General features: G+C 34.3%; 1 protein-coding gene across 4 annotated transcripts in view; it reads right to left on the bottom strand.

The window, feature by feature from the left end:
• Positions 1–16268, bottom strand: part of SULF1 (sulfatase 1) — a 118787-nt gene that overhangs the window by 2703 nt on the left and 99816 nt on the right. For all 4 annotated transcript variants that reach the window (XM_087961827.1, XM_087961825.1, XM_087961824.1 and 1 more), the window contains 6 exons: positions 15892–15988; positions 15025–15119; positions 14461–14529; positions 12940–13112; positions 12085–12227; positions 11243–11366 (listed from right to left, as the gene is read on the bottom strand). In XM_087961827.1, the coding sequence (XP_087817953.1) occupies positions 11243–11366; positions 12085–12227; positions 12940–13112; positions 14461–14529; positions 15025–15119; positions 15892–15988 (701 nt within the window). The remainder of the gene's footprint in view (positions 1–11242; positions 11367–12084; positions 12228–12939; positions 13113–14460; positions 14530–15024; positions 15120–15891; positions 15989–16268) is intronic.

The following is a 16268-nucleotide window of genomic DNA, read 5'->3' as shown; positions in this document are numbered from 1 at the left end:
TGGAAGGGAAAAGTGTGGAAGAAAAAGGTGCACAAGCAGGAGGGATGACCGCAGCCTGGAGAGGATTGTCAGGAAAAGGCCATTCAAAAGTGTTGGGGACTTTCACAAGGAGTAGACTGAGGCTGGAGTCAGTGCATCAAAAGCCACCACGCAGACGGATCCTGGACATGGGCTTCAAATGTCGTATTCCTCTTCTCAAGCCGCTCCTGAACAACAAACGTCAGAAGCGTCTTACCTGGGCTAAAGAAAAACAGAACTGGTCTGTTGCTCAGTGGTCCAAAGTCCTCTTTTCTGATGAGAGCAATTTTTGCATCTCATTTGGAAACCAAGGACCCAGAGTCTGGAGGAAGAATGGAGAGGCACACGGTGTAAGATGCTTGAAGTCCAGTGTGAAGTTTCCACAGTCTGTGTTGATTTGGGGAGCCATGTCATTTGCTGGTGTTGGTCCACTGTGCTTCATTAAGCCCAGGGTAAACACAGCCGTCTACCAGGAGATTATGGAGCACTTCATGTTTCCTTCTACAGACGAGCTTTATGGGGATGCTGACTTCATTTTACAGCAGGACTTGGCACCTGCCCACACTGCCAAAAGCACCAAAACCTGGTTCAATGACCATGGGATTACTGTGCTTGATTGGCCAGCAAACTCGCCTGACCTGAACCCCATAGAGAATCTATGAGGCATTGCCAAGAGAAGGATGAGTGACATGAGTCCAAACAATACAGAAGAGCTGAACACTGCTACTGAAGCATCCTGGTCTTCCATAACACCTCAGCAGTGCCACAGGCTGATAGCTTCCATGCCATGCCGCACGGAAGAGGAGTGGTTTTATACATTAAAGATATTATCCCAGCGAAATTTATCTATACCGATGACGATGGAAGAATACTAATGGTGGAAATAATGGACAATAATATGAAAACACTCCTGATTGCAATCTATGCTCCGAATGACAATCAAGAAGAATTTTATAAAAAATTACATATGAAAATAATTGAACTGGACTATGCTAATATAGTTACAATGGAAGATTTTAATGGAATTGTAGATAATAAACTTGACTATACAACACAGAAAACAACAAAGCAAAACAGAAAGACTCTCCCTAAATCTTTTTTTAAAATGGTAGATGAAATAAACTTAAAAGATACATGGAGAGAAAGAAATGCTAAAACTAAACAATACACTTTCTACTCAAATAGACACTTATCATGGTTCAGAATAGATATGATATGGATGTCAACAGAATTGTTAACTAATATTCAAGAAATAAATATTGAAACAAGTACTTGGGCAGATCACAATCCAATGACAATTAAATGGAAAGGACAAAGAAGAAGATCTAGATGGACGTTAAATAATACTATTTTAAAGGGAAAAGACTTCACACAGTGGATGGAGAAAGAATTGGCCTTTTTCTTTGGAGAAAGCAAAAAAGAAGATACATCAATGCAGAACGTATGGGATACAATGAAGGCATATGCCAGAGGCTTGATAATAGACTATACAAGGAAAAGAAATACCATGAAAAGACTAGCCTCTAAGGCATTAGAGGATGAGTATAAAGGACTTGAAAAAGAGCTATAGAAAATGCCACAGAAAACGGACGTTAAGTTAAAAATGGATATAATTAAACATAAAATGGGTCTAATAGAAAAAGAAGAATTAACACAGAAAATCAGAGGTGCGAAACAGAACTACTTTGAAGATGCAAATAAACCAGGTAGATAGTTAGCATATAAATTGAGAAAGGAGAAAGAATCAAGGAAAACATTGCAATTAATAGATGACCAAGGCCAAGTTTGCTATGGTAGTAAAGAGAAGAAGGAAATCATACGAGACTATTATGGGAAACTATACACACAAGAGAATATTGATGAGGAAAGAGTTAAACAGTACTTACAGAATGCTAATCTACCCCAGATACCTAAAGAGACTGAAACAATGTTAGAAAGCAATATAACGATGATGGAGTTAACTGAAGCACCCAAGAAGCAAAACAATGGCAAGGCACCAGGCCCAGATGGACTCCCGGCAGAATTTTATAAAACACTACAAGAATCATTGAACCTTCCATTGCTAGAAGTTATGAATGAAGTTATGTTAAAGAAGAAGATACCCAAATCATGGTCAGAAGCTTATATTACACTTGTCCCAAAAGAGGAGGTTGATCCATTACAAATCAAGAACTATAGACCTATTTCCTTACTAAACGCAGATTATAAAATTTTTGCTTCAATGTTGGCAGAAAGACTTAAAAAATACTTAAACAATTTTATCCATCCTGATCAAAATGGATTTCTGCCAAAGAGACAAATTAAAGACAATATGAGAATAATCTTGGACACTTTGGAATACTACGAGGCACACCCTGAAAAACAAATGGCTTTGATATTTCTAGATGCACAGAAGGCATTTGATAATGTGAATTGGCGATTCATGTTATTACTGCTGGAACAGATGGGCTTTGCTAGAAAATTTATTCAAGCAATAGAAGCTATATATCATAAGCAAACAGCAAAGGTAATGATAGAGGGAGAACTGACAGACTCTATTGATATAAGAAAAGGAACAAGACAAGGGTGCCCACTATCACCTCTGTTGTTTGTGTTAACCTTGGAAGTGCTAAACAGAAATATTAGAGAAGAAAAGGATATAAAAGGGATGAAAATTAAAAAGGAAGAATTTAAGTTGCAAGCATTCGCAGATGATCTGGTTTTCATTTTAGAAGATCCACTAGAAACAGCATCAAAATTGATAGAAAAGATAGAGGCATATGGAAAGGTGGCTGGTTTGAAAATAAATAAAGATAAGACAAAGATCTTGACAAAGAATATGCTATCAAGACAAAAGGAAGAACTGGCGGATCTATTGAAAATTCAGGTCACGAATAAGATCAAGTACTTGACAGCAAGATGTAGTACACTAAAAGAGAATAATTATATCAAACTTAAGCAGCAGATAGCATTAGATTTGGTGAAAGGGGAAAATTTACAACTGTCATTAATAGGGAGAATATCAACAATCAAGATGAATTTTATATTTGTTCCAAACAATTCCAGTTAGGTTTGGAAAAGATTATTTTGAAGATTTAAATAAAATTGTGTTGAAATATATATGGCAAGGTAAGAAAACAAGAATAAAGTTAAAACTTTTGCAAGATGCCAGAATAAGAGGAGGATTTGGTCTGCCTAATTGGGAGTTGTATTACCAAGCTACAAATTTGATGTGGGTTAAGGAATGGATAACATTAAGAAATACTAGATTGTTGACATTAGAAGGACATGATCTGTTGTTGGGGTGGCATGCTTTTCTATAGTATAAAGGAACTAAAACACAGGGGTATTTTAGAAGACATTATATACGGGAGTCTCTGTGGTTAAACTGGGAGAAGACTAAAAGACAATGTTATTTGAAAATTCCAGTTTGGCTATCGACTATTGAAGCATTTTCTTATCCTATAATATATAAAAAGGAACAAACAGTTAGATATGGTGAAATATTGAATGAAAAGGGTGAACTTAAATCTATGCAAAAATTAGAGGAACAAGGTATAAAGATGAATTGGTTTTCATATGTGCAAATACATTCAAGGTATGATAAAGATTCTAAAACAGAAGGTTTCTATGATAAACTGACTGATTTAGATAAGATTTTGACAGGTACTGATGAAAAGGTGATTAAAAAATTGTATGGATGTTTATTAGAAATTAAACTAGAAGAAGAACAAGTTAAAGAAACAATGATTGCTTGGGGGAAGAATTTTGGATATGGGATTGATCTAGAGAAATGGCAAAAATTGTGGTCTCAAAATTATAAAATGACAATGTCAACAGCATATAAAGAAAATTTGTATAAGATGTTTTACAGGTGCCATTTCCCCCCGACAAGAATAGCAAGAATGTTCAAGAACAAATCTGAAAAATGTTGGAAATGTCATCAGACACCTGGCTCATATTACCATATGTGGTAGACTTGTGCGGATGCTAAAAAATATTGGACTAAAATCCACACGTGGTTGGAAAAAATGACAAAAAAAGCATATAGACTTGAAACCAGAGATATCTTTATTGGGAATTTTACTTGAAATATATAGTAAAGAATTGAAATACCTGATTGTAAATGTATTAACAGCGGCTAGGATTGTATTTGCCAAAAACTGGAAAAATGATAAAATACCATTACAGGAGGAAATCATTAAGAAAATATTGGAATGTGCTGAAATGAGTAGATTGACATTTGAAATCAGAGAACAAGATGATAAACAATTTTATAAAATTTGGGATCTATTCTATCAATGGTTAGACAATAAAACATGGTAATGAAATATGTAGATTCTTAGAAAATAATAAATATATAAAGATGTATTCTTTTCTTATTATATCTACAAAATGATTGTAGGATAGATTTGAGATGATAATATGAACTCTCACAAAACAAATTAAGTAAAATATGGATTATTTTGTAAAACATGAATGAATAAAAGTATAGTCAAATGACTGATTAACAATAATATTAATGTATTTAATATTTGATTGAAAATATGAGAATATATACAATGTAACTGTAATTGAAGACTACGAAATGGAAGCACAAAACAATTTGTAAACCAACCGACACACTGTATGTATATATATATGGAAGATGGCTTGATGTTTTTATGTTTTGTTTGTCTATGTTTGTCTTAAAAACCAATAACAATTTTAAAAAAATATATAAAAATAAAAAACAAATTAAAAAAGACGCTTCCAAGATCTATCCATGTTGCCCAGTTAACTGTTTTCCATAAGTTTTCATCTCCAGTCCGTAGTTGGGAGTGGTAAAGAGTATATTTGTTATATAGATTTTTTTTTAGATTGTAACAACAAATGGAAAAATAAATGCATTTAACTCATAATTATCCTTATAGGTATTAGCAATATCACTGGATTCATTGGGGTGCTCATAGAAATAACATCACTAAACTAGAGGCTGATGAGGACTTATTATAGACACTAACTGCAAATATGGATGCACATATGAACTAAACAGCAACAGTGGAGTCATCAAGGAAGGCCTTAGCATGCTTCAAGAATCTCAAAATCTGTGGACAAATACCTTTCTGATCAAAAAGGAAACAAATCTTATACAATGAAGACTCACGATGCCCAAATATTTGGGGAATTGGAAAGAGAAGCAGAAATGGTTGGAATTAAAGTGTAGGTTTCTTGACATTGAATAATATGCAACAACTGTAATTTTTAGGTCAATCAGTAATCTTAATCTTTGCCACTGTATGCAATGTCTAAGGAGAAGCAACAGAAGAAGGTCATACACTGAAAATCTGTCTTTACTTTCCAGAGATGTCTGACTGACTAGAGATAAAAGTACTCAGCTAGATAATGATCTTAGATTTTATATTCTTAAGAAATATAAAGAAGGGGGGACTTCCGGTTTGCAAGGCTTCGGCAGCGGCAGGGATTCGCAATACCGCGCAATCCCTGCTGCGCTCGCTGCCAAGGTGCCCCCGATCCGCTTGGATTTGGGGGATACAGCTGCCCCGTAGAGGCAGCTGAAGACAGGAGGGATCCGGATAGGGGTTTGGGGGTGTCGCAGACTCCCTCCCCAGCTGGCAAAACCCCCTTTTCCCAAGGCGGAGGAGTAGCGGTCAGTAATGGCCGCCACAAAGAAACCTGCAGCCGGACAAGATTGTGCAGGAGGAAGAAAGTCGGAAGAGTTGTGAAAGTGGTTTTGACCGGGATAAAGTAAGAGAAAGTACCCTGGAATTTGAAAGTTGCTAAAGATAAGTTGTTTCCAGAGTGAGTTACAAGCGGCGAATGGAATTTTAAAAGGGAAAGTTTTTTTCCCCCCTTGCTTTTCACTATCCTTCCTAACGTGACAGCGGATGGAACTATAAGAGAAATCGGAAAACCTGCATTGGAGGTAATTATATGCTGAAGAGATAAGGATTTCTGAACATTTAAAAAAAAATCTTTTTTGCTGTGAGTGGGAAGGGAGAGGAAAAAAAAAATTGGAGCAGAATTTGAAAATAAGGAGAAGATTGCCTAGAATTCTAAAGAGTTATTAAACATTAATAAGACTTCTAAAAGATATATTTTAAATGGAACCTTGTGACTAAACACTAACCCCAGAAAGAGAATGAAGAAGGAGAAAGTACTTTAAAGAAACAGCTTATTTGGATTGCTTGGTGATTTTGGAACTTCTGAGAACTATCTTTGATTAAAAGCACTTGGGTGGTTGTTTGGAAAAACTTTTTCTCTCTATAATGGCATCACTTGTGGATGGATTGAAACTTGAATACCAAAAATATAAAAAAGAAGAGCAAGAAGGGAAGGATTCTTTTGGCACCCTTTTTCAATTTTTAGAAATGGCGGTTTGTACTTATGAAAAGCTGACTGTGCAACAGGATGACTGGGATAAAGAAGAAGCCATTTTTGATGAACAAGTGACTTTAGTTGGGGAAGGAAAGGAGAAAGAAAAAAAGGAAAACGGGACTTTAAGACTTGGAAAAACAACCAAAAAAGAGAAGAATAAGGTGAAAAGTGGATACCATGTTAGAAAACAACAGAAAGGAGGAAAGCAGAACAAAAGGGAGGTGGAGAGACAAGGGGGTAAAGAGGGCAAGGAGAAGAATAAGCAAGGGAGAAAGGAAGGGACGTGAAGCCTCAATGGTGGGAAGCAAGATGCAAAGAAACAAAAGTCTTTTAGAGATAATGGGTAAACTTTATTGAAAAAGGGATTCTAGAAAGGTACATAAGATTGTATTTTATATTTGTACTTAGAAATAATCTTGGAAAATTGGGAACAATATGTAATTTAAAATGTGATAAAATATTTAGTATAATTTAGTGAAATTTTTGTCAAGAAAAGGGGAACATTTTAACGAAACAATGATTTAAAATATGTGATGTGGGGGGGGGAAATAATTATGGAAAGCATAAGTGTTCCCATAAAGGCATGATATTTAATTGAAATGGGTAAAATATTTAATATTAATATTAATGATTAGATTGTGTTATCCCAGTGAAATTTTTTGTGAAATGAGAGATTTGAAGTAGGAGAAGGGGGAACATTCTAATGAAATAATGATTTAAAATATGTGATGTGGGGGGGAAATTACTATGGAAAGTAGGTGTTCCCATAAAAGTATGATATTTAACTGAAAAGTAATGTGTTAAGTGTTTAAGATATAAATGAATATTAATATTAATGAATAGATTTGTATTGACATTGATAATATTATATAATTTTAGAATGTACCAAACAGAATCCCAATGTAAGCTATGTATTTTATATTAAGTATTATAAATGTAGGGGAAAGAGATAAAGGTGTCATACTCCAATTAGTGTACAGGAGAAGTTTTCTTTAAAGAAGAAAGATAAATGGATAGCTGGAAATAGAACAGACAAAGAATAATAAATATTATGATTTGAATTGAGATGAGATAAATAAAATAAAATTAAGAAAATTTAAAAGAGATGAGAAGCTATATAGAAAATTGAAAATGGTAATAAGATATGGAATGGTATACAAAATGAATATGAATTTGAATTTGTGTCTGTACGAAGAGTTCTAACCCGGGACTAAGCAACTTTCAGAAAAGATGTTTTTTATGTTTCTATGTTTTGTGTTTTTGAGTGCTTATGCTTGATTGAGCTAATAAAACCTTGGAGGAATGTTAGAAGAGGACAATTGAGAATAAAAGATAGAAGAGAATAAAGTAAGTCAGAAGGAAAAATAAGTATAGTGAATAAAAACATATAAAATAGATAAATATAGAAAATAAATATAATTAAATAAAAGTAAAGGGAGAAATAAGGAGGAACTTGAAAGGATATGTATGTGTTTATAAGATGTGTCAATGATGTATAAAATGTTTTATTTGTTTAAAATTTACAAATAACTTTCAGAAAAGAGGTTTTATGTTCTTATGTTTCATGTTTTGTATGTCTTTAAAAATTAATAAAATTTGTTTAAAAAAAGAGAGAAATATAGAGAAGAATGTTTTTTAATAGAATGGTAGAGGCAGTTGGAGGGAGGTTTGTGTGCTAATGATTTAATCATTAGCAACATGAGATACAATGTCTTTGGTATTAGTGATATCAATTAAACAGCAATTTTTTACAGAAAGAGGGAGGGTGCAATTCAGAAGAAGGACCTTAGAAGTTACTCCAGGAAAGGACTTGGTACGAAAAAAAATATTCAAAAGAATTAAAAATGAATTAAATTTTTAAAAATGAAGGTGAAAAACAATATTAAAACAGTATAGGACAATATGGGAAATTTCAGCCATATCAGAGTAATGTTTCCAAACTTAGTGTCTTCCAGATGGATCAAGCATTAGCCTAATGCTGGGAACAATTGAGGGCAAAAGAAGGGGACGGCAGAGAATTTTCACACAGATGACCACACAGACTCCTTCCTTTTTCCAAAAGAAATCTCAACAAGAAAAGAGAATGGAGATGGGATGACTGGAAAGTGTAACTGCACATGGAAAGAGAAGGAAAGACAAGGTGAGACAAACCATGTAGAAAAGGAAAGAGGTAACTTTTCTGCAGAGAGCAGAAAAAGCTTTGTTTCCGTGTTGCAACCAGTTTGAATTCACCAGACAAACAGCCCTCTCAAGTCCCAACTAATCTTCAGTGCTAATTCTACAACATTTAAATAGCTTAATGCCAGTCCCTTTGTTTTCAACATTTCCTGTCTTACTCAAGACAGTTTAAACCTTTCTATCATTCACCTTCCAATTCATGACCAATTGACCAAGTTGACTTACTGTTTTTATAGAAATATAAAAATATGATAATAGAAGCTTTGGTGAATAAACAATTGCTTATTTTAGTTTCTTCTTTATTAAAAGTGTGGCTTAGTTTGATCTGAATGCAGGTTGAAGGCTAATACTGGCCTTTAACCACCTCTGGCTTAGCCTGAGGCAATCTAATCTTTGGTGAAGGTAATTACTGAGCCATCAATTTGAAGTGTGCAAAGACTGGTAATTGTTGCCACCAATACCACAGTAAGCAGAGGCAACTTGAAGCAGTTTGAAAGAGTAACAATCCTTGAGAAACTAAGCAGAAGGAGGGTTGTAAATCTCAAAAGTGAAACAATATAAATAATTATTTTCTATTTGACTCTAAATGTGTAACAAAGCCCAATCTCTTACTGAAGTTCTGCAAAACAATCCAATAATCATAAGAGTTACTCTTCTTTGAAAATTGATTTAATAATTATTATCTCATAGCATCTAGGGGCTGATCCAGTCCACATTGGCTTAATTCAACAGCTTTATAACACCAGTTTTACTGGTGCAGAATTACATAACATTTTTTTGCATTTTATTTGGGAAATGTGCATAAGTGTCTTTTGGACCAGGTACCCATCTTGCAATCTGACATCAGTTTTTATAAAACATCAAGTTCTATAAGAGAAAAAGTGAACAAGTATTCATCAAATATATGAACATCTACATACAATGTAAGCTCAATTGATTTTGCTTTGCTGTGCAAAGGTACACATATTTAACCACACCCTCTTTGGGGCATCATGACCTACAGTACATTATAACAGTGCAAGAAAGTATTCTTCTGTTCCAGGTTTGCCTAAACACATGGAAATGCCTGATGCCCACAGAGAGTGATATGTAGATATTTTAGATGGAAAGACGGATGGGGGTGGATTGGTGAATAAACCAATTCTTTCTGCACTATACCTTCTCTCCCTTCCTCTGCTTAAATGAGGATGAGAGTGAATTTCTAACGTGGAATAAAATAAAAATGAAATTTTGATGTAAATATATTAAATGTAATGTAAAAATGTAAACAGTGGTTTCATGAACAGCATTAGTGCTTGCATGCAGCAAAAGCTACGTGATGTGCAGCAGGCAAAGTAGAGGCATTAGTTGAAATGGACCAGGTCATGCAATTATTTGGAAAGAAGCTGCTGAGGAGAATAATAAAGTGTGGATACCTGTGTGGATCATAGCTTCCTCCATCTTTACTTCCTGATATAGGAAAATACAAGAGTAACTTTTGTTAGTGTTTAGATTTGGTAAAATCATTCATAATGTAGCTTTCCATGCACAGCATCTAATTCCTAATAATAATTTTATGGGGTTATAATCAAGTAAAGAAGCAGTCCGACAAAGATACCTGAGTAAGGTATGTTCTGAAATAACTAAAATAGGACAAAAAGATGATTAAGTTACAAGAAAAGGGAAAGGTTTATTGGTAAATAAAATGAAACCATAAAAATTGGGAGATAAATCTCCAGGGAACAAACCCATAATTTCTAATTATATTACAGATGATAAAAGAATGGACATCTTGCCCCTTTGGGAGGAAGTAAGAGCTGGTTCAGCTGTGCACTTCTGGAATAGGAGTTGATGGTGTTGTGCAAGGCTGATGCCCATTCAAATTCCTCTCTCCTATTGGCAAGTTCAGGTTGCTATTATTGCTCTAAGATGTGTAAAAAGAGGCAAGTTTCAGGCTTTGACCATCTCCAGTAGATTAGACTAGAACCCTAATCACCAGAAAGCTCTACAATCAGCTAAAGAGAATATTTTAAATGACAATACAGAGGATATGCAACATCAAACTAACATTAAGGGACACATATTAAGGTCTCATAATACAACCATCTTAATGGTTATTTGTATAATAAAAAACATATGACAGCTGTATTTTATCATACTCTTATTTTATTTCATCATATTCTTACTCACAATTTCCAATGAATTTTTGGAGAAAATAATTTAGCCTAATTATTGATAATGGGTAATTATTGTATCGTAGCTTACATTGAAAAAGAATTACAGTCTGTTAGAAATATGTAGAGCAAACATATAGGTAAATAAGGAAATTGCAGGTGTTTCTGCTCCTTTGATGATTGAGTCAATCACTGTCCCTCAGTCCAACCCACCTCACAGGGTAGTTGTTGTGGGGAAAATAGAAGAAAGAAATATTAGATTGGTTTGTCACCTTGGGTTATTTATAAGAACAATAAAGGTGGAATGTAAATAAATAAAAATAAAACATTTTGATATTATGTATTATTCATATGTTCAGTGAAGTGCATTATTTTCTTGAGCTTTTAAGTCCTTATCTAAAAGTCGTTGTCAGGAACCATATTTTGATCCTTGAACTATTACACAGCAAGAGGTTTCACAGACAACTTAGCTGCTCCTTGGAATAATTAGGGGAAACAAAACACAATGTTCCAGTTTTTAAACCATGGGTTATTACCTGTGTCAAGTCCCTTAGGTCTTGGATTGCACTGCTTATAACCTTGACAACTTCGGAGCTCCATTAGCTGAAGATGTAGCTGGTTCAAAATGCCTCTTTCTACTGTATGTACTGAATTTGTTAGCTGGGCATAGAAAGAAAGAAATGAATGCCTGCATCTGCAAAAGGTGTGAACTTAAAATGATTATGCTTACATACATGGACTTTCAGAAAGTTATAACTGCTTGTCACATTTCTTTTGTAGTTGGAACACATATGCAAGGATCTACAAATAATTCTTGATTTACTGCCTCTGATGGTCATAAGTTGTAATGGTCATAAATCAGGTCACCCACATGACCAATCTAATCTTTTTTGCAGTGATTGTTACATGAACCAAGGGGCTGCTTTTGCCAAAAAACTGGAAATAAATGCAAGTTTTTGGCATAATCATCATAAAACGCAATTATGTGACCATAGAAGCAAAAAGCTGCAAATGCAGCACGCCTAACATACAACTATGTGATCGGGGGGGAGGTGGGCAGCTTTCAAAACTTTGGGACTGGGTTATAAGTACCCCAGGGAGGTCTGTCATAACTTTGAATAGTCATTAAGCAACTGGTTGTAAGTCAAGTACTACCTGTAATCTTTTCTCAGTGCTTAGCAATACACTACGAGAGCTGAAAAGTATACATGACTGTATGCTTGGATCAAAACTTGGATGTGTTTGGAGAGACCAGCTTACATTATTTTGAGTTTTATCAAGACATAAAATGGGATATAATTCAAATGTATTAATAGTGGCTTAGCTAAAGTAGTGTCCCATAATTGGGTTTTAACATATATTTTTAACATACATTTACCTGATAGGGATCAGAATTCATATCAAAATACTCCAAAAATCCTGTAGCAAATTCACAGAAGAGGAAGTTGTGTGTTTCATTTACTGTTCGCAAACACCAGTAAGTGTTGTTGTTGGAGCTTGTACAAGCACAGAATGATCCCACTGTTATAGGGGGGAAATAAATGTAAACATACATGTATTCATTTCACTTGAGCAAGGACAATCCATTGATAGTTCCATGAGCATATCAGAAGCTTCATGCAACAATATTGCATATTAGTGGACAATGCTTGTACAAGGTGCAGATATAGCTCTTACAAGTGCACAAAAACCCACCTTGTAATGTTAGAAAAACAACCTCCTGATGATGAGCAGTTTGGAATTTGAATTGCTATCAGGAGAACTTTCTCTCCTGGGAGTTCTTCAAACCAGAGCCGAGACAGTCCACAACTGGATGAGTTCAAGCTCTGAGCAATGGATTGGCCCTGTTTGCCTATGAGACCTCCTCCAGATACATCACGAAATAGATAATGGATACTCCTAGGTTTCCTAGTACTGTCACATATGTTGCTGTCCCTTTTGTCCACCACCATCTATTTAATCAGGCAAAGCTTTATACCACTCATGGGTCACGCAAGATCTCTGGTTTCATTTACTTTGAAACTGTTTTCACTCAGAAATCTGTAAATTAAATCTAGTTAGTTCAGCTCTAAATATAATTCTAGTTTGAATTAACATACCCATTTTTAATGAGCTCATTGTCTTTTCCTCTCCTCTCCATATGAGATCCAGAATAAATATGCCCTCCAACTCCCTAAAAGCTCATATCAATTCTTATTCCCATGAGCATGCATCTACTGGAAGTGGTTCTCACAGTTCCAGAATGGTGCAGTCTGCCAGTGATTGTTGTCATGAGTAAAGCAAGTGAGTCCAGGAAGGCTGCATTCATCTCCTTTCTTCTGGCGCTTTTTCCCTTTCCTTTCTTTTTTTCTCCTCCGATTCTCTTTGAAGAACTGAAGTTTACCATCCACCTCTTGAGCAGCTTCCCTAATCATCCAGGAATATTTAATAGATGTTAAACAACAGCATATTTTAATAATCGAGGGTACAATAAACTAAGTCTATGTACATGTGCATTTTTCACATATGAACTGACCACTGCAATTTGGCTTATAGTCTAGAAACATTATGTACTATTATTTTCCCTAGTTCTGGAACAGTATCATCAGCGACATTGGCGAAGCTCACTAGTGCTCATGGGAACTGTTATGCAAAATATATGGATTGCATCAGGTTTTGAGACATTAATTTGCTTTATTAACCCTTGTTGATAAACCTATTGCAGGCGGGGGAGGGAATATCTTCCTTCTGACTCTCTTTGATCTCTCAGTGACCTTTAATATCATCAACTATGTTATTGTTCTTGCCTGGCTTAGGAGGGAATAGGAGGCACAATGTAATGGTGGTTTTCTTCCTATCTCCAGAACTGATTCCAGCTGGTTTGCTGAGGGGAGACAGTTCTACATGGTGGGATAGCTTAAGGATCCATTCTCTTCCACTTTTCTTTAACTTAAATAAAACTGCTAGATGTGGTCATCCATTGACATAGCTTAGGGATCATATGTATGCTTTTGATAGTCAGTTGCATACATCTGCCCTGATCAACCAAGACAAGTGATGCTTGATTATAATCCTAGAAAGATGGTGGTTTTGATAATGTAATGGTGGTTTTCTTCCTATCTCCAGAACTGATTCCAGTTGGTTTGCTGAGGGGATACAGTTCTACATGGTGGGATAGCTTAGCGATCCATTCTCTTCCACTTTTCTTTAACTTAAATAAAGTTAAATTATCTAAATAAAACTGCTAGATGTGGTCATCCATTGACATAGCTTAGGGATCATATGTATGCTTTTGATAGTCAGTTGCATACATCTGCCCTGATCAACCAAGACAAGTGATGCTTGATTATAATCCTAGAAAGATGGAGTAATTATAGGCTCATTGTATTTTACACAATTATGATATTTAACCTTGTCCATTTTAATGTGTTTCTAAGTCACCAATAGAAATAAATGGAAATGTACTGTAACCAAGTAGATTGAAAACAATTTATGTTTGGAAATGGAACAAAATTGAAGTACATAGAATTGGGTACATTACAATTCCGGTGAAATGAACATAAAGTTAAGCAATCAACATGAGATACAATAAAACAAATTGAAATGTAACCAAGGAATTCTTTAAAGCTATTTCCTTATTCCAAATCCCATATCATTAAGTGAAACATTTTTTTTTTTACAAACTTCCGTAGCATGAGAATGACAAGATGATTGGAAGGTATGTATCATGAATATATGCTGGAAAGGTAATATGCTGGAAATTAACAAGACTCACTTGAATGGATGTAGATGACTTGTCTTAAGCTTTTCTTGAACTTTTGTCCCCTTTTCTTTGTGGTAATAGCTATAAAAATATTATAACATAAAAAGCTTTCTGTAAAATGCCTATTTAAAGCAAAAACATGTCTGATATTTTAAAATCTGATTATGACCAGCACTGATTCTATATACAGTGGGCCTTTTTTAAAGAAGCATGGATCTGGGGTAAAATTTTCTTGGATTTCAGAAGCATTTAGTTCGACCAGAAACTTTTTGGTCAAAGTTTTTTATATTAACAATATCAAACTTTTTTTATATTAACAATATAAAATATCTGGACTATAGCAAAATGGTTCTAAATTTTGTTTTAAAAATGCCTCTAGGATTACTTACTTCAAAAATCTTCCTGAAATTTAACTATATAAGTATAATTCCATCAAATAATGAAATTATATAATGAAACAAAATCCAATAAAAATTTTTTACATGCTGTCATAGTTACAAAATCAACCTGAGAACAATTAATCATGCTTTCCAAGTTAGATCATAATATGTAAGTTATTGAGAAAGTTTTATACACCTTTTTTTGCTACAGTCACATTCATCTGGTTTTCGTCTTTTAAGATGTCCTCTTACTTCTCTTAAATTTTTAATTTTATCCTGGAGAGCTTCAATCTGCAGAAAGAATGACTGGTTTAATAGCAATATTATATACCCAATCCTTATATTGGTCATGATAAATCTTCCCATTAAACTATTTCATATCATTACTAAATATATATAAAATTATCATTGCTTTTTAATACTTTAAATCATTCATATGTTACAAGAACACCACTGCAATAGCAATTTCAGATGTGGTGAACTGCCACTAAGCAATTATTTTCCAAAGGCCATAGAGTGTTTAGAATGTTCTTTAGTGTGATTTAGATTACCACAAGATATTGACTACTTTTCAGTCTATTTGTTTAGATTTTCATGTTCCATTTCTTATATTAGTTTTCTGAAGTGAGCAGAGTTGTTGTTACACAATCCCAATATGTTTAAAAGTTTCATGTGGGGGAAGACTGATTTAGGGAATCAAACCCAGAAACATGGCCCATTGTCTGAAGCTGTCTTGTTTGTATCATTATAAATAGGACTACATAATTTGTCCAAATTAGTATTTTATAAGAAATCACAGTGAATGACAGTGGGGACCAATCCAAGAAGAGATACTGGAAAAGAAAGAACCATAGATAAGTCTTACTCTCATAACACTGAACAATAGTTTACCATTACCTCCAAGAACATATATTGTATATATCAACATGCAGAAATTTATACCCAATTCCAATATTATTCAAAATGTTCATTCAATATATATTGATAAATTATATATATCTGATAAATTATTCTGTCTCAAAATACCAGTTCTAATTCTAAATTAAGAAAAAGTCCTTCCAACCTCCTTGTCAATGTAGGCTTTGTGATCTTTCCAAGCTCTGGCTGAATGATATAGCTCCCTTTCACAATGAATAGAATCATTTGAAAGAATAAAACATCTGTAAGGATAGAATAGAGAGAAAAAATAATAAATTGTGATATGTTTGAGATACCTTGCCCAGCCCAAATTCTAGGACTCTGCACAGCAATAAAAAAGCAAATAACTCCAACTACTTTAACAGTTAACTGTAGTAAGTGCTTGGTCTAAAAGCTTTCTATAGAGAAAGCAATACTAATGTCTTAACACTTAAGACTTAACTTAATATCTAAGCATTAAATCTGAGCTTATGAACACTTAAGTACACAGACATTTCAAGAAAAGGTATTTGCTTTTAAATA

Source organism: Notechis scutatus, chromosome 3 (genome assembly GCF_049901735.1).
Source record: "Notechis scutatus isolate UNSWTSFEM ecotype Mainland chromosome 3, rNotScu1.2, whole genome shotgun sequence".
NCBI lineage: Eukaryota > Metazoa > Chordata > Lepidosauria > Squamata > Elapidae > Notechis > Notechis scutatus.
This window is presented reverse-complemented; position numbering and strand designations above follow the sequence as displayed.